At 40.1% G+C, this 12,521-nt stretch overlaps 2 protein-coding genes across 2 annotated transcripts; one reads left to right on the forward strand and one right to left on the reverse strand.

Annotated features, from left to right (window-relative positions):
• Window positions 1-5,993: 5,993 nt before the first annotated feature.
• On the reverse strand, window positions 5,994-8,753 carry tada3l (transcriptional adaptor 3 (NGG1 homolog, yeast)-like). The gene is made up of 8 exons (XM_033966742.2): window positions 8,544-8,753; window positions 7,938-8,185; window positions 7,762-7,867; window positions 7,547-7,682; window positions 7,333-7,436; window positions 7,151-7,257; window positions 6,747-6,938; window positions 5,994-6,418 (listed from the first exon to the last, which is right to left on the reverse strand). The coding sequence occupies exons 1-8, from the start codon at window positions 8,751-8,753 to the stop codon at window positions 6,226-6,228; spliced, it is 1,296 nt and encodes a 431-aa protein (XP_033822633.1). The 3' UTR covers window positions 5,994-6,225.
• Window positions 8,754-8,775: 22 nt separating this feature from the next.
• arpc4l (actin related protein 2/3 complex, subunit 4, like) lies at window positions 8,776-12,512 on the forward strand. Its single transcript, XM_033966759.2, has 6 exons — window positions 8,776-9,652; window positions 10,569-10,687; window positions 11,013-11,124; window positions 11,246-11,341; window positions 11,450-11,620; window positions 12,038-12,512. The coding sequence occupies exons 1-6, from the start codon at window positions 9,650-9,652 to the stop codon at window positions 12,041-12,043; spliced, it is 507 nt and encodes a 168-aa protein (XP_033822650.1). The 5' UTR covers window positions 8,776-9,649; the 3' UTR covers window positions 12,044-12,512.
• The last annotated feature ends 9 nt before the right edge of the window (window positions 12,513-12,521 follow it).

The following is a 12,521-nucleotide window of genomic DNA, read 5'->3' on the forward strand; positions in this document are numbered from 1 at the left end:
AGAGAGAGTGGTTGCTAAGCTCTCTCATAACATAGTGTGATGTACTCCATCCTAAGGGGGCTGCAAAAGATTGTCCAGGCGGATCCACTCGCAACTCTTTATAAGGACTGGAGAAAAAAGGCCCCGCTGACTCTATATTTAGACTCACTTTATTCAGACTGTAGTTTTCTCTCTCTCTTTCTCCCTTCTCCTTCTCCTTTGCCGCCGCTGCTGCTGCTGTGAGGGGTCTCTCAGCAAAACCGTGTGGGCGGTCGTCCCGCTCTTCAGCACAGTGAGGGGAGGATGATAATGATCTGGAGATAGTAAGAGCAGAGGGAATATGAGAGACGAGAGCGAGGAGTACTGAGCGAGTGTCATTCAGCAGAGGTTTTGCCAAAAGCTGAGTTGACTAAAATGTTACTGACGTGTTTATGATACTCTAAGATAAATCTACAATTAAACAACGGTAATGGTTTTGTAATATGAAGTGATTTGAGCGGGATAGCCAAGTGAATGGTGAGTAAAAGTGTGAAGAAGCTGGATCGATGTGGTCGAAGTAGCAGGCAGACGCAGACAAATTCACAATGTATTTCGATTTACCGTGGAAAAAATAATACAGAAATGAACAAAACTGAGGAAAAACCCCCACGTGCACCAGACTACACTGACGTTCTCCCCAAAAGCCTGACTTCCCGTGTTTATAAACCCTCTCAAAGCAGGTAAACTCCATGTACTTCACGGGTGCTGTAGGTGTAACTTTAGCAGAATCTCATAACCCACTGTGTACTTTTGAGAACCTGAGTCCCTTTAACCCAAAAGTGTTTAAAAGTAAAGCTATAAACACTTAAACGTTGACATAAAATGCACAAAGACGTTGAACCAAAAAAAAAAAAAGAGCTTAACCCAGTTCTCCCTCCACATGGTCCGGCCCACGACCACACCCAAGGATTTAAAAATGGCCGACAGAGGCCACGCCCCCTCTCCGTCTGGACCATGTGGAGACTCAGGTAAGAGTGTGTGTTAAACTGAATTAAATAAGTTTAACCAAATAAAATGTTTTTAAAGTGACAGGTGTAAGTGTGGAGTAGAATATAACTAAAAGACTAAACTAAATAAACCCGGGATTATAAATTTCGGAAATGAACAAATGTGTGAATATAAAAAGAATTAAGGCGAGATTAACGGGACAAAGAAAACAGCACTATAACAGCATTTACTTTTTAACTCACTTTAACTCAAATAACATAAATATAACTTAATAATAGATGACAAAAGATGATGGAACAAACTCAAACAAATGTGTTTCCTTGACTGTTGACCTTACAAACTGAGTAGTATAGATGTAACACACACACACACACACACACACACAGGAGCCATATGGGTGTTTTTGGTTGCTATAGTAACGCGTGAGGGGTGGGGTTCACCTGGGCAAAGGTGGATTCAGGTAGATTCAAAGGCACCGGTTTCCTGCTGTCTGGAGGTGAAGAGGGGAGACGTGGGGCAGCTGTATTTTTCGTTGAATGCTTCGTTTTTACTTGTTACCAGACCATTTATTTGTAGGCCTACATTTTATCATCTGTGTGTGTGTGTGTGTGTGGGGGGGGGGGGGGGGGGGGGGGGTTTAATGACACTGCTTAAACCACTGTGTCATTAAACCACCAGAAAATACTTTATGTCACTCAGTTTATTTCTTATAAACTGGACCTGGTCTCCTCTGTAAGCGACAAAGGCTCAGGGTCGAACACACTAGTTAAATAAAGTCTGAATGTCGGCCATGTCCTATCGAATTATAGTCAAAAATTAAATTCAAACTGTTATAATTCGATGTAATCACACTGCATGGCGATGTGGTGGACAGAGGAGTTTGCATTCAAGGTTATTTCTGCTGTCGTTCAAATATATTCCGCGCAAACCTCACTTGAAGCATCCTCCAGGTGTAGATGTTGTCAGAACTTTGGATAAGCTACTAAAGCAGGCTACACGAGATCGTTTTTATTATTTATTAAATGCAATAGTCAACCACAAAGTCTCCCACTGCGTTTGTCCCTTTTACAGTAATATCCACATGTATGAAAGTCCTGCAGAGGCGTTCTAATTGTGCTATCAGTCCTTATCTCCAAACTCAAACATATTTCACAACAGCTTTGACCTCTGTGTCCAAGTTTACAGCCAATGACACACTGCACCCTTATCCAGCTTTTCTGGCTCTCCATCTTATCTGTGCAGCGAAAGGCACGTGATTCAACAAAGTGTCACTAAAGACGGCTCAGAGGATAGTGCTACTATGACCAGTCCTGCTAAATAAATGTGTCCGTACCTCTGGATTTGATTGAGATGCTTAAAAATAGGTAATATTCTGTGTGTTCCCAGGCACAATGTTGTTCTCAGAAGGTTTAGGTTCTACTTTCATGATTATAGAGGTGGTATAACATAAAGATTGTGGATTATTATTCCTAGAACAGTCAGTTATATAAAAGTAAAATCTGTCATGGCGTTCCAGTTTCTGTTACCTGTGAATGTTTAGCTTATCTCAAAGGCCTGAAGACACAAAGAGAAACCTGCAGAAACATGTGGTGACCTTGGTGGTGAGCAGACAGGTGAGGTGGGCAGAGAGAGAAAAAAAAAAAAAAAAAGGCACGTCGATTTGCATAGGAGCTGCAGAGTTGGGAAGGAGCACAAGAAGAGCTTCAACTGCCATGCAAATGAGAAGCAAATGGGATTCAAAGAGTCGAGACGAGGGACGGATTACGGCACGGTTTCTATGAACACTTTGGTCATTTCTGTTTGAGGAAATAATGTTAGTAAAATACAGTAAATAAACAAAATAGGAACAAAAAAGCTGTTGTTTTTTTTTCACATAACCTCCAGAGACCCGAGCTCTTGCAGGACTTTATTTGCAAAAACTATTAAGAGCACAACACATACATTTTGTGTAAAAAACTAAATGAGAAACAATTGTGCCTCTAGGAACAATGTGTCTCATCTGTGCTGCTGACAGGTGCAGGAAGACATATGCCTTTAAATAATTAAATAAAATAAGATAAAATAATAAATCAAAATACAATAAAAAAAAATAAAATAATAAATAATACAAAAAAAATAAAAAATAAATAAATAAATAAATATTCTAAACTCTTCGAAATATTCAAACTTCTTGTTGCTGTTCTTCTTCTAAAAATTTGCACTGTGGCCTAAACAACCCAAAATGTGTTGTCCACAGATGAGGACACCAACTCAAATATTTAGCTTTTGCTTTTGAACTTCCCTTGACTATTATTTTTTTAGTCTAATTAGCTAAAATTTCCACAGAGACAGGCTGCATTACGCTGTATGTTATGTCAGTGTGGTTTTCAAAGTGACAGCAGCTCTGTTGGGACAAACCATGACATCAGAAGAGGACACAGCCCCGAGGACAAAGGCGCTGTGTGAAGGACGGGTGAACAGGCGTGGTCACAGAGGACAGAGGATCTTCTCAGCAGCTGTTCCAACCTCTGGACATTTCAAAATCATAAAGACAATGGACTTAAAAGAGGAGATTTTGATTTGAAATGTCGTAAACCTGATCCATCTGTGTCCAAAGATGTGAGGTAAATATGTCCCACAGAAATAAATGACTGGTTTATTCTTGACTACAAAAAAAAAAACATTGGACGTGAACGTACAAACATGACGGACAAGGTGTTTATGTAATAATTTGATTTGGTTTCGGTTGTATATCCAATCAGAAAGCAGAATGAGCCTCACGTGAGTCTCTCATTTGCCAGTTTTAAGGCTTAAATCCAGTTGGTTTAAAACTAAAGGACTCTCTTTGACCCCAGAACCTGCAGCCAATCATGAATCAGTGCTAGTGCAGCTTCTGTAGCTCAGTGAGTGAATTCTGGAGGGTCTGAACTTTCACATGAGGCCTGTACATGTGCTAAGAATGAGAAAAACCTGTATGTTTCTTCTATATACACTGGAAACCTGGGTCCAGTTGTGATTATCTTGTGAGTATCTTTAAAAAAAAAAAACAAGCATTCAGTTCTTTCGATGCTTTTGAATACTTAGTTGATTTGTGTTTTTTCCATTTCACAAAATCAGAAATAGCTCATAAACGTACACAAAAGTGGCATGTGGCCGACAGAACATGATTATGTGAAGACCCTCCAGCTGAGGAACGCAGCGTGGAGGTGGAGTAGGAGGAGAACCGGAGCTCGTACAAAACCGGCAAAACAAAGACCCGATGGACAGAGAGGATTGTGCAGTGTGATCTCATGTAAACAAGTTTGTGTCAGTGCATGGCTGGCCTACATCATAGTCCTGGATACTGAATCATCTGTCCACTGCATGTGCTGGGACAGGACTCACGGAGGGGCTGATTATCCACAGGTGAGGCAGAAGCAACCACAGAACTCTTACCTTCATCTCAAGATACAACAAACATAGATTAACAATGCAGGTATCACAGTGTTTATAGCCTAAGCTCAACACCAGTCCCCACAAGGGCTTTTAAAAGTGTTCAAATTTCACTAAAAAGCTGTGGGATTAATTGTGAAAAAACATAAATAAATCCCACTGTATATACTGTTTGTCAAGTATCACACACTCACATTTCACTCTTTCGTAGCCCTCATCCTGTGGACTCAATCTACTGACAGCAAAATGTATTCAAGCAGCTGAGATTCATTACATTTACCTCAGTCTGATTGTAAAATGTCTCCTTCTCCATAGCTCAGACATGTTTAACCCCACTACTACATGTTTTATTGTGTCATTATGTGTCCCATACATAATATAGATTCAATAAAAGGCAGAAGAAGTATCCTAGTTTAAAAAAGCCGTACTACTTTATATAAAAGACATGCCACACCCTTCAAGTTGAAACAGGAGGAGACCTGGAGACACCTGGACCATTGACCTACACAGAATCTGTCTCCAGCGCCGAACGGGATGTGCAAACAGAAGATCAGCATCACTGAACATGTATGAGATAAGAGCACACAAAACCCACCTGCCCTGAGTGTAGCTGCACAGACAACAAACCCAACAAACCCAACAAAGGCGAGTGCTGCTCCCAGCCTGGAGGGGCCTCTGTGCCAGTCCATTCAGCTGCAGTTTACCTGGAGCAGGATTCAATAGGTCTGCACTATTAAAAGCCTTTATACACAAGGCAGGCCATTATTTGTGTGCATGTTTAATCTGGTGATATGGGGTTTTCTACAGACAGCAGGAGGACTGAACCATACCACATTAATGAATATGGGTCATTAATGCAGTGCAATAGAAGTTGAACAATGTAGTGTGTCATCATTGGCCACGTGTTGCCATGTTCAGGGATTCTGTCCAGTAAAAAGCCTATTAGGATTTTAAGCTATTAGGCTACAGAAAGGGTTTTTATATTATTTGTAAAGCAGCCCTACTTATACAGACAAACCAAAACTGTGCACATGAAACTATGGTGTAGGCATTATCTTTGTCAGACTTGAGAAATGCTGCCCTCTAGTGGTGAACTCACTCCAACTCACCTCCTCCACATTTAAGGCTCTGTGAATTATGACAAAATATTAAAAGAATAAAATATTTAACAAGATTGAAGGAACTTTAGGAATCTGATTCAACAGGTACTTTATACAGGTCTAAAAACGAAAATGAGGTGTTTGCTGTTTAGTCTTATTTAAATTACTCAGTCATCCAGGTGTGAGCCATAGTAAAAGAAAAAAATCAGGTCTGTCAACTGGATATTAAGGGCCTGAATAATTATGTAAAGTATGATTCAGGCAGTTTAGACTGTGTAGCTCCTAGACCTCGCCTACAGACAGAATAGGCATGTTAGTTTCAGTGTAGTTAGCTCCTCCCTTCAGACAGATATAAGGCAGTGTCCAGCAGTAATCTGACCAGAATTGAAGAAGCTGCCTGGACGAGCAGTGGAACATTTTCACTGAAAAACCCTTTTGTCCAATTGACATAATGTAATTTTTCTTTTATTATTTACGTTGGCTTAGGTGCAGGTGGAAGCTCCTCTTTAACAAAACCCCCACAGTCATTATTTATTAAACAGCACATCTTTTATAGCACAATGTTACAATGAGAAAACATAATCATTTAACAAATAAAACAAATTTTAAAAAATGAAAATACAAATAGGTCTCTGCTTGTGGACATCACTAATGGGCTCCGTTTACTGATCACAAAACAACCTTCAATCATTAGTCCCTTGTTCTATTTTTCATGGCATCAAGAAGCCTCCACCGAATGTTGAGCTTTTTATCCATCTAATAATTTCAAGATGCTTTCTCGCTCTTTCAGTGCCTTCCAGGCTTGGTCTTTCTCCTTCTTACTTGGAGTGCGTTTCTTTTGCCGCGCTGCCATGATTCGGCGAAATGCCTCCATAACCTCATTGTCTGCTACTCTCACTCGCTGCCTCAGCTCCTGTTTGCGCATCTCCTCCTTTGCTAACCTGGAATAAAAAATAAAGAGCAATATAATTCCCATATTTTACACAAGTTTTGATGTGTCAAATCTGTTCATTGCATCAAAATTGAGAAAGCAAATAGAGGCTGTTCATTAAATAAATCTGGGAGTATTGCATGGGAACATTTACTTATCCTAGAGTCAAGGTGGCTGGTATTTGTAATTGAGCAAAAACAATACCAATAAAGTAATAACAGAGTTTTCTTCTTTTCTTTTAAAAAGGTAACACAAACAACTCATTAGTAACCAATTGTGTCCATGTGTTTTTTAATGAAAACCTTACATTTGACCACACAACTGACAGCAGTACTCACCGAAGCAGCTCCTGTTTGCGTGCTCTGTTGTGAGCGCTCAGGGCCTTGAGCTCAGTCTGTCTCTTCTGAAGCTCAGCCAGAACCTCGTCCTCAGAGTCCCCCGCAGGACCCGGTCTCTCCTCTGAGTCCAGCAGACCCTGGGCCACCAGCTCCTCTTTGATCCTGGCTTCCAGTGAACGTGTGTGTGGCACACTGCACACAACCACAAGACATTAATACTTTAGCCTCAATCTCTCTTATTCCTCAGCAGTAAATGTAAAACCAGTCCTTTAAAACATATGGTGAGTTCTCATAATCATCACACCTTTTGTTAACAGACTAAAGATTTTTCACATCCTAGATTTAATTAAAAAAGGCAAACTGCATTTTTTTTTTTTTTTTTACATAATTTTGTATGAGCTCACCTGAAAGCTTTTCCTTGGCTCCGAGGAGACGTTCCAGCTCCATCATTAGCATCCTTCCCAGTAATGTCTGGGATGGAAGAATCCTCCATAGGGGATATAATGTTCTCCTAAAAGAATCACATGATTGTTTGATCATGTTTTTCCAAAATACATTTCATTAGAAGTGCATGTTATGACGTTACCTCGACGAGAGCCTGCAGAAGACGCTGTGTCAGAGGACCAAAAGGACAGCCATCTTCGGGGGATTCATGCTGGGATTCAGACTTTTTTAGCAGCGAGTCAACATCTAAACAAATCAATGAGAAAAACTGACTAGACCAAAATTCCCCAGTTTTGAGTCAACACTGAAACTGAAATCATTACATTTTTTCTCAGTCACTATAAGTTTTGTTTTACCCTTTGCATCTAGCTCAGACAGTGGTCCTCCCATCATGTTTTTCTTTTTGTCATTGGCTCGTGCTCCTTCTCTCTGCTCCTCCAACAGATCCTCCTGAGCCCATCGCTGAGAATAGTGTTTTCCTAGAGCAGGAATCTAAACAGAACAAATCACAATTCTAAAGTAACACCAAAAATTAGACTCAATATGACCATTGTATATTTCTATGCCTTACTTTGAAATACTCTGTTTCGTCCTCTGGTGGTTTTAAAAGTTCCTCCAACAGTCGGATCTCTTCATTTGTTATATCAGCACAATATGGTTCGACTGATGCCCAGAATCTATAAACAATGGTTTGAGATTACTGGAAGTCACTTTTAAGTAAACAAACCCTGCATAAGCGTGGTAAACCTGTTAGGGGCATCGTTTTTGGGAACACGAGGAATGTCCTGAGGCTCTTCTGTAAACTCATACTCTGGAACCTTGGGCTGGATGTTTTTAGACTTGGGTCGACCTGGGCCAGGACCTGGGGCATGACTTCCTTTACCGTCCAACTTCTGCTTCTTTGGTTTATGACGAGATGTGGCAGCAGGATCTGGGTCTTTACCAATCTTCAAAAAACGCTTGTCTCCTTTTTTGTCCTGCCAGTCTGTGAGGATCTGCAATACAGTGATACAAGATCAAAACTATAATTGTGAATATAGGGCTTCTTATGTACATGGTTAATGAATGTGACAGTGAATTGTTGTTATTGTAAATGTGCGCAACTAACTTAAAAGGGTCTAATGCATTTTAATAATCCCTTCCAAAAGATGAAATTAAATCTGTCAACTGGACAAAACTTTGTGGGAGTGATGACATTTGGCTGCTTCTTCAGTTCTGCTCAGATTTCTGCTGGACACTGCCTTATATCTGTCTGAAGGGAGGAGCTAAGTACTCCTGAAACTGTAAACAGATGTTGTTTACAGTTTCAGCCTTAATGGCCCTATTCAACCTTTAATAATCCCAGAGTTCTACCTGTCTCTGTTCCTCCAAAGCTCGGAGGCGGCGGCTGGCTGAGGACAGGAGGGTCTCCAGCTCCAGCTGCAGAGTGTCCAGTTCTTCAATCCCAATGCCATCATCCTCTGAGCGGCCGAGCACAGCCGTGTAGCGAGGACACACCTTCACGTGCTCCACTGGCTTGAAGTCATAGTATTTCAGAGGGGGGCAGTCCTTGAGTTCACTCATGATGCTCACAGGGAGGCATAGAATGAGCAGCACCTCAGTGGCTTTAATGGGATAGAGATAAAATAAGAGTCAGTACGTTGCTGATGATAAAATGATGAACCTTTGACCACACTCACACATTCACGCACGCACGTGAGCTCACGTACAGGCCGTTATTGCAGAGAAGGAGCCACTGGCTCCAAACTGCAACAAGGGCTCAGATACTGTGATAAAACTCACTGTAATCTAACCACAATGAAAGTAACGCTTGTTTGCGAACAACATTCAATATGATAGTTATAAACTATGTAGCAGAAGGAAAAATAATGTAATTTATAAACGTTAAGGAGAAACGATTTTACCGTCAGTGGATGGCGGCCATGATGGAATAAACCATTACATTTATGAGGGGGGTAAATATGGTTTGTATATGTTTAAACTGACATTCGTTCAAATATAATGATGAAAAGACAGACAATATAAAGATAAAGATGCCATAAAGTACAAATAACAACAAAACTACCCTTTTAACCAGAAATACTGGAATAAATCTATAAAACGGATCACACTTGACATGGTATAACCGGAACGAACCATTAAGCTATGCATCGCTGAAAAGGTTAGCACGAGTTTAGCTTTTCTGTCATGCTAAGTACACAGTTACTCGCACCGTGTCTTTTTATATTATATTTTCCACAAATGTATAATGTGTTCTATCTGCTGATGTAGCACTATAGCTTGTGGTTGCTTTGTTCTGTTCGCCGTGGACACTGTGTGGGCGGAGTGGAGATTGTAATACAAGGCAAAGCGCTTCTTCAGACGAGCCGTGAGTGTTAACAAACGCACCCAGGATGTAGGCTTTACGGAAGAGGAGTCCCAGGCGTGGCAGTAGAACTTCCGTCTTCTACAGCTGCAAAATGGTAAAGAATATCCACTAACTCCATTCTCTTTTTCTGTATTCTTTATAGCTGTAGTAATCTTTTTAAAGCTCGTGTTTAAATTGAATCTGAACCTCCCAAATGTTGCTGCTTGGGAGGTTTTTGATAGATGATGTTGAGACGTGATTTGCATCCCTGTCTGAGCTTGCACAGGAGCGCTCTGATGTTATATTTTCTGCACAATTAGGCTACTATTTAAGGAAGTATTTACACAGCTTTTCTTGTTATATTTTAGTAGTGATGCTTGCCCGTTTTGTTTCTATTCAAATAAGTAAGGGATGACGTTGTATTCAATGTTGTTACTGCAGTGTTGTGTAGTACATTTGTATAACCATGCTATAACCTGAAACTGAAAAACACACAATTGATGTTCTTACACAAAAATTGCAGTCAAAAGGCTTAGAATGGATATAGAACAGATGAGAATAACTTGTTCTAACTGGATCTTAGCCAGAGAAAAGAAATTGTTTGAGAAAGGAGTTAAAGAAGCTATTTTTGTTTGGAAAGATGATCCTTCTTTAAACAGGAATGGGAGAGGCCTGAGACATCATCTTTCCTCCCCATCTATAATTGCATCCTCACACCCAAACCAAACAAAAACAAAGAGAATAATAGTGTGAGCCAGTAGAGTCATTAAAGGTTGAATAGGGCTGTTAAGGCTGAAACTGTGAGCTATAGCTGTTGACAGTTTCAGTGAAGTTAGTTCCTCTCTTCAGACAGATACAAGGCAGTGTCCAGCAGTATCTGACCAGAACTGCAGAAGCGGCTTCACTCCTACAACGTTTTGCCCAGTTGACAGATTTAACTTTGGCTTTTCTTATCCAACCAATTGAATATTTAAACATTATATTCTAAAAGTTCAAACCCATGGACACTCTGACTGTTGTGTTTTGTGCAGACGGCGACTCTACGTCCGTATTTGAATGCTGTGAGGGCCACTCTGCAGGCAGCCCTCTGCTTGGAGAACTTCTCTTCTCAGGTGGTGGAGCGTCACAACAAGCCCGAAGTAGAAGTCAGGTATGCCTCTCTGCGCTCGCTCCTGTAGAACTTGTGCTTTGAGGCTGTTTGTAGAAGCACCTTCAGGCATGTACAGACCTGTCCAAACTTGTGTCATATTTTAAAATCCCTTAAACAGGTATGGGCAGGATACAGCGAGCAGATCTCGTCACAGCACACGAAAACGCCATCTATTTTTATCCCCATAGCTAGAGTTTTATTGTGTGTTTATATATGGAGCAAATGTTATATCAGCATCAGTGAAGAAAGTCAGAAGCTTATCACTTTGTTAAAATATCTCATGATGTCCCTTAATACCATTATTTATTTTTTGTCCTGACTATAGAAGCAGCAAGGAACTTTTACTCCAACCTGTAGTGGTCAGCCGTAACGAAAAGGAGAAGGTTCTTATAGAAGGATCCATTAATTCAGTCCGAGTCAGCATCGCTGTCAAACAGGTAACTACATCTAGGCCTGTACTATGAAGGCTACTTAATGTCTAACTGAATGACACATAACGTTTGCAAACTGTAAATGATTATTTGAAAATGAAAATGATTATTCTGCCACCTTTGTTAGGCTGATGAGATTGAGAAGATACTTTGCCATAAATTCATGCGCTTCATGATGATGAGAGCAGAAAACTTTTTTATTCTTCGGAGGAAGCCAGTTGAGGTAATGTATGAGGAAGTTAAATCTACTGAACTTTGCAGCAAACAGCTATTAAAAAACAATTACAAAGAATTGATTTATCATTGGTTGTTCCTCTTTTTTGATTTTCAGGGGTATGACATCAGCTTTTTGATCACCAACTTCCACACAGAGCAGATGTACAAGCACAAGTTGGTGGACTTTGTCATTCACTTTATGGAGGAGATTGACAAGGAAATCAGCGAGATGAAACTGTCGGTCAATGCTCGAGCTCGTATTGTTGCAGAGGAATTCCTAAAGAATGTAAGAAAAATAATATATGACCTGTACTTTTAGTTGCTAATGTTGATACTCTTACCAGCACAAATTCCAAAAGCAGCTGCAGAGGCACTGCTTTCTATTGTGACATTAAGCAAAAACAAATATTTTTGATCTGGTACCTTTGATACCTTTTTAAAAAAAAAAACATGCTTACCTTTTATTTATGAAACAAAACATGCTCTACTGGGCAGAGCTGTAGAAGGTCCACAATCCATCATCCACAGGTAGTAAAAAAGCAAATTTCAGGTTCAGATCAGAATGGTCTGTGAGGCCTGTTCAGTTTGTTCTTTCTTTCAAATAATCTCCAAAATCATTGTGGCCCTTTTCTGTGGGTGTGTTACTTTATCTGACTGTTGTATAAGTTTTATTAACCATACTATTTTGTCTGCTTCTCCTCAGTTCTGAAGTTGCCATTTCATAATGAACCTACCGTATCTGTAGGATGCACAAGGGGCCAAATCTACAAAGAAATGGAGAAGTGCAATGGAGAAGGGCCAACTGGTCAGGATATGAGAGGAAAACGACCCTCCTGGCAATACCAAAATTAGTTTATGTCTCCAGCAGTTTCCTGTACTCATGAATATCACTGACTGTATATAATGAAATCTTTAGTTGTTTCATTTTCTGCTACTTAGAACAAATCCCCAAATCAAAGGCGGGTCCTTCAAAGTATTGAATTTGATAATCATGTTTACAGGGTTGTTGAGGCTGTGTACATTCACAATTGCCAGGTTTTTGTATTGTCTATTTCGCCATTGTTGTATTGTTCCAAATATGTCATCATGAAAGAATATGTGCAGTTATTGTCAAAGAACAGGTCTGCTATCAAAAACATGAGATTTATGATTGAAAATAAAAGTCAAGTGTTTATATATTTTTTTGA

The sequence above is a fragment of the Periophthalmus magnuspinnatus genome, chromosome 5 (assembly GCF_009829125.3).
Source record: "Periophthalmus magnuspinnatus isolate fPerMag1 chromosome 5, fPerMag1.2.pri, whole genome shotgun sequence".
Taxonomy (NCBI): Eukaryota; Metazoa; Chordata; class Actinopteri; order Gobiiformes; family Gobiidae; genus Periophthalmus; species Periophthalmus magnuspinnatus.

Bases quoted from the DNA above. Each gene is read 5' to 3' on its own strand.
- tada3l (XM_033966742.2), bottom strand. From the start codon at position 8,753: ATGAGTGAACTCAAGGACTGCCCCCCTCTGAAATACTATGACTTCAAG. The intron at 8,186-8,543 runs GTAGAACTCTGG...ACTGTATTGCAG, and splicing joins CTTTGGAGGAACAGAGACAG to ATCCTCACAGACTGGCAGGA. The intron at 7,258-7,332 runs GTAACGTCATAA...TGATTCTTTTAG, and splicing joins TTCTGCAGGCTCTCGTCGAG to GAGAACATTATATCCCCTAT.
- arpc4l (XM_033966759.2), top strand. The intron at 10,688-11,012 runs GTATGCCTCTCT...TCCTGACTATAG, and splicing joins AAGCCCGAAGTAGAAGTCAG to AAGCAGCAAGGAACTTTTAC. The intron at 11,125-11,245 runs GTAACTACATCT...CACCTTTGTTAG, and splicing joins TCAGCATCGCTGTCAAACAG to GCTGATGAGATTGAGAAGAT.